Consider the following 6235-nt stretch of genomic DNA (forward strand, 5'->3'; position numbering starts at 1 on the left):
AGTACGTATTTGAGATATCGGCAATAAAAAAGATTGTCTACCGCGACTATCATTTTATTTACGACATTATTATGTACGAAAGAAAGCTGAACTAGAAAAAGAATTGGGACGAATAAAGATATTACGAGAGCAATCTGAACGTCGGAAATTGAAGGCGAAAAAGCGATTACAGGACTTGCTTCAAGGACAATAAGTTGTCGTCGGAACAATAAGTACAGAGAGTAGCGCAAGCGCGCGAGGATTTGGAGAATGTTGGAAAGAAACTCGATACTGTTCAAACTGAAAATTTGGTGAGTAAAGATTTTTAATCAATGGTTTAATTTCCTGAATTATTTTATTACACTGACAAAAAATGCATTACATTCTAGGCGTTGATTGCAAAAATGGATTTTATTACATCTGAGAAAACAGTTTTGGAAGGATTCGAGATCTCCATAATTACTGATACAAAGGCAGGAACTGCATTTACGAATAGCAAATTTGGAAGCCGACGTTTGTTTGATTTACTATGTGAGTAATAATGTAATTGAATAAATATGTTTACTCAAATTAGTTCAGACGGAATTATATAGATCATGTGTTTCAGTGAATGCTATATCGGAGGCGGATTCTATCTTGCAACACGTGAGATGCATACGACCGATAATCCAACACTAACTTGCATACCCAATTATCTAGGAAGTTTATTGGCGCCGACAGACAAATCGTTAGATGATTTAGAGGAATCATACAACATAAATCATAGACACTCATAAATGTTCATTTTAGTTTCTCTTTCTTTACGCACAAGTTTGTCCTTTGTTCTGATAAGCCAATTTTCTATTACATTGTGTGTTGAATATTTAAGGTTTGCTGGGCTTTAACGTTTCTGACAATAATTTCACAATAAACCAGACGATAGACCATAATATAGTGTTGTGCTTAAGTTTTGCTTCTGCTGCTGTTACTGGTAATCCGGTAGACCGCTCAGATTATTATATTTATTATATATGGCGATGCAGTCGGCGTGAAGCGCCAGAGAACATTATGACGTCTTAAAGACGTCTAAAAAACGTCTTATATTTTTATAAAACGTCTTATAAAACTATCAGAAAGACGTCTTTTAGATGTCTTTAAGACGTCTTATGATCCGATTTACCTAGTATATATTCACCTGATATACGAAGAGCTAAAGGAAGAAGAACAAAAATACAGTTAAAGCTCGTCGGCGAGTTACTAATATGATATTATAACGTTATTTTGTAAATGAGAATAAGTGAATGAAAATGGATATACATATATAGCTGTATATGTACATACATATATCATCGCATCAGCATATGACCGGCTGCTCTCGTGGCTGCCTCCTATATATATATATTTACAATGTCGAGATGAATAAAGAAAAAACTATCATTCTGCCGATGACCAAAAAATATTTGACAAAAATTCCCCTTTATATATTTTTTGTAACTATAGCAAAATATATTTTAAATTTTATGTTGGTAAGTAGTCGTAAGTTATATGTATTATCCTAAAGTCGAGTTTAAGAGTTGAATTGATATTTTGTTACTCCTGCAACAATCTAGATACATGTTGGAATAAGAATTGAAGTCTTTCGTGTTGAAATAGCGCATTTCGCTATACCTGTGCATCGAAAATGGTCCTTTTCTCACTTGTCAATTCACAAGAATCACTTCGACGCACATGTGACAAAAAATATATTTCTTATTATGTTATTATGTTATTAATACAGATTAGTCCGCTAATGTTAATATATTAAACATTTTATATCTTTTTTTAGTATATATAAAAAATATTAAAAAGTTAATATATTTTTCTTATTTTAATCAACAGTATTAACTTTTCGCAAGGTGAGATACATTACGCCATTTAATGGGGTTGTCGTGGATATTAACGGTTCAATTTTTATTGGTATCAGAGTTTTTTCGCACGGTGTCACTTCACACTCATTTAAGAGTTTAGTGAGTATTAGTTTTATCAGTAAATGTCCGAAGCGATTTCCTGAAAAATATACATAATATAATATAAATATAATAATATAATATAATATATTTATTAATCTAAAAAAACAAATTTGAAAAAAAAATACTGATTTTATTTTGCAACTTTATAATTAAAGCCATCAATGCTATAACTAAAAAGTCTATCATCAGACTGAAAAAGTTTTGAATAAAAGTTTAGAATGATACTATGGCAATACAACATTAATTTAATTGCATCAATATTAATTAATTCCTTACATTGCAATTTATTTTTAATGATTATTCATTTCATTATTCATTTCATAATTTATGCATGAAACAACATTCTTGATACTCTATGTTACTTATATTAATTTGTGTTTTTAAAGTCAATTTTATAAAGTTAAATATTAATGACATGACTTTATAACGTACTTAGATGTAAAAATCTAAATTTGTACAAATTGGAAATATGGTTTCAAATTTTCGTTCTAATTTCGTATGCAATATCAATCTTTAGCTGATATGACAATTAAAATCGATTTTCTTCACCTATACACGCGTGTGGACCTCCTCCAAATGGAAAGTAAACACATGACGGTATATTGCGTTTGTTCTCCTCACTAAATCGTTCCGGATCGAATTTTTCAGGATCGGGGAAATATTGCGGATCATAATGTAGGCCAAGCATCGGGATGTAAACCGGTGTACCCTTCTCAAGTACGAGATTAGAATTCGGTATTTTGTAAGTTTGCATTGCTTTGCGATTTAAAAATCCCAACGGTGGATACTTTCTTAAAGCTTCTGCTATCACCATATCCATATATGGTAATGACGATATGAGCTAGTAAAATATAGTTTTTTAATACATTAATTTGTCAAATTTTAAAATTTATTCAGGAATAAAATCAGAAGTATTCGGCAAAAATATCAATCAATAATCTTTATGAAGCGCTTGTCATAGAAATCATTTGACAAAAGTGGCTAATTTGTTTACCATATCGTATGTGACATTTCCATCGGAATTGTTAAGCGCCTCGTGTATTTCTTCTCTCAGTTTACTTTGAATGTCGGGTTGCAACGCGAGTTCATACAACGCGAAAGCAGCCGGCACTGCGGAACTATCGAAACCAGCTGTAAAGAAACTAGCTGCTTGTGCCATGAGATCATCCCCATCGAATTCTAAAATTTAACTCATCTATAAAATCTCATCTGTTGGTGGTTTTTGTATTTGCTGACTAAAGTCGGTTAGCGTAATTATTTCTCAGATATTTTGTTAGTTACCCTAATTTTGTTATCGCAAGCCATTATATAACACATTTTTATTTAATCTCATATATAAAGTATAATTATTTCGCTTACTGAAGCCCTCAATTTCTTCATCACTATTGTTCTTCTTGAGCTCGATCAAAATATCGATAAGATCGTATCTCCTCTCGCCAGAATTCATACGTCTAGTGATTGTCTCCCAGAAAAGTTTACGCAAATACATGGTAGTATCCTTACCGAACATTGTTAGTTTAAACAGACGAACTAGATTTGGAAGAAAGAAAAATCCGAGTATCGCCCAGCCACGTATATAATTAGTTTGAAGTATCATCTTGCCATATTTGCGGAAATCAGTGTTCGGATCTTTGAACGCGTTCACATCAAGCCCGAAAGCAGTGCTACTGATTATATCCATAGTTAATTTAGAGCTTATATCCTTCACGTCTATTATTAATCCTTTACCTGTTGACAATATCATTAATTAAAATTAAATCTGTTTAGCTGTAGACTGATTCTCGCGTCCACACTGCTCTAAGTAAACATCTACAATACGACATTATAAATTTAACAAAATTGTAATATATTTTAAAATTTTACACAGTTAAATTCATAATGTATCCAATGTACTAATTTGAGACTTTTAAATTATTTTTATGTCGCTATTGTGCTCATGTTTTGTTATGCTATCCAATATGCCGTTAATTTAACTAAAACAATAAGTTAAATAATTGAACTAGAGAAATGTGTACTTTTAACTCAAATTTAGTTATTTTCTTTATTATATTCTTCATTAAAAGAAATTTTTTTATTTCATGAATTATTGAAATCTTCAACTTACCATCCAATTTCAGCGAATTGAGATATTCATCTAAGTGTTTCCCACATTCTAACATTAGGCCAAACATTTTTTTCATTCTACCCGATGTAAAGAATGGCGTCAATTTCGTTCTCACAATTTTCCAAGCTGGATTTTTGATACGGAAGAGATTGGCATAACCCATACGATCATTCGGATCAGACGAGGCGTATCGATCGAAGAAGGTATTAAAGTCTTTTATCATAACGCTCTTAATAATTTCAGGATCGCGAAGGAGTAAGAAAGGCTTATCGAAAATATAGAAACCTAGATAAGCTTCACTCTTCGCTTGGTCGTAGAGCTCTTTTAGATAATATGATGGGGCTTTCTTTAGAAGTAGACATTCCATAAAATTGCCCACGAAAGGTGTTGGTTTTATTTGGAAAACACCTCGTTTTTCCCAGTATTTAAAATTACGGGTCATGTAAAGGTAGACGATTATAAACAGAATTGTTAGAATTATTATTCCATCTAGGCTCCAGTAGTTCGTTATGAGCGCCATTTTGCAGATTTTCTTGTATTTGGAAATGGAAAAAAATTATATTAACAAAATAATTACACCATCACTATAACACGTTGTAGACTCGTATTGATCGCGAAAAGTTTTGTACTTAAAGTTTAATTTTTATATGCGACTAATTTCAGATTTAATTTATTTCTATGTGAAAATACGCGTTGAAATCAAATTAATTAATTCGAATATAGTTATAATTAACAACTACCTTTATTACAATTACTGTAAGTTTATTGATGTTGTTTATAAAGAAAAAAGTAACATGTGCATCCTAAAGATGAGTTCACAGCAAATATTGTTTTTGCACTACTATATTCACAATTCATGCGAAATGTGATTTACTCGAAGTCTAAAGTTACACTGCGCAGTTCTCATGTAACAAGCATACAATAATTTTGGGTGTTCGTTTCCCACTCTCTTAAATGTGAGTTAGCAATTGCTTGCCCCACTTTATAAGAAGATAAATAGTTTTTAAAAGACATGAGTCATTCATCTAGTCTCAGATAGCCAAATCTGCCGAGAGCACGAACTAAAAAATTTTGACACATATTATGCTGGCAAAAGTTGACAGCAAGCAATTACAGTTTGCCGTTTCAACTAACATTAACAGAAACACGACAAAAATCGAGTAGACTTTGCGTCACAATGTGCCCCCAAAAATGCAGCAAAAGTACAACAAATTTAACGATATTAACGAAACAAAAATCAGACATTGTGTGTTGACACAATATATCACTAAAAATTAAGTAAAAAAACAGATATGTTATGATGTCACATTAAATTAATAAAATGTAGCTAGAAATTTGACATATTTGCTATCACGCTCCGATACCAGAAACGCGGCAAAGATACAGCACGACGTATCACACGAAGTATTGATGACATAATATATCACTAAAAATTAAGTAAAAAAACAGATATGTCATAATGTCATATTAAATTAATAAAATGTAACTAGAAATTTGACATATTTGCTATCACGCTGCGATACCAGAAACGCGGCGAAGATACTTCATGTGATACGTCGTGCTGTATCTTCGCCGCGTTTCTGGTATCGCAGCGTGATAGCAAATATGTCAAATTTCTAGTTACATTTTATTAATTTAATATGACATTATGACATATCTGTTTTTTTACTTAATTTTTAGTGATATATTATGTCATCAATACTTCGTGTGATACGTCGTGCTGTATCTTTGCCGCGTTTCTGGTATCGGAGCGTGATAGCAAATATGTCAAATTTCTAGCTACATTTTATTAATTTAATGTGACATCATAACATATCTGTTTTTTTACTTAATTTTTAGTGATATATTGTGTCAACACACAATGTCTGATTTTTGTTTCGTTAATATCGTTAAATTTGTTGTACTTTTGCTGCATTTTTGGGGGCACATTGTGACGCAAAGTCTACTCGATTTTTGTCGTGTTTCTGTTAATGTTAGTTGAAACGGCAAACTGTAATTGCTTGCTGTCAACTTTTGCCAGCATAATATGTGTCAAAATTTTTTAGTTCGTGCTCTCGGCAGATTTGGCTATCTGAGACTAGATGAATGACTCATGTCTTTTAAAAACTATTTATCTTCTTATAAAGTGGGGCAAGCAATTGCTAACTCACATTTAAGAGAGTGG

The 6235-nt window shown here is 31.8% G+C and overlaps 1 protein-coding gene across 1 annotated transcript; it reads right to left on the reverse strand.

Moving 5' to 3' along the window:
- Positions 1 to 315: 315 nt before the first annotated feature.
- LOC118647602 (cytochrome P450 6k1-like) lies at positions 316 to 4998 on the reverse strand. The gene is made up of 6 exons (XM_036292798.1): positions 4812 to 4998; positions 4072 to 4603; positions 3327 to 3695; positions 2962 to 3146; positions 2517 to 2808; positions 316 to 2004 (listed from the first exon to the last, which is right to left on the reverse strand). Exons 2-6 carry the CDS (start codon positions 4589 to 4591, stop codon positions 1826 to 1828), a joined length of 1545 nt encoding a protein of 514 aa, XP_036148691.1. The 5' UTR covers positions 4592 to 4603; positions 4812 to 4998; the 3' UTR covers positions 316 to 1825.
- Positions 4999 to 6235: the final 1237 nt, after the last annotated feature.

Source organism: Monomorium pharaonis, chromosome 10 (assembly GCF_013373865.1).
Source record: "Monomorium pharaonis isolate MP-MQ-018 chromosome 10, ASM1337386v2, whole genome shotgun sequence".
NCBI classification, from domain to species: Eukaryota; Metazoa; Arthropoda; class Insecta; order Hymenoptera; family Formicidae; genus Monomorium; species Monomorium pharaonis.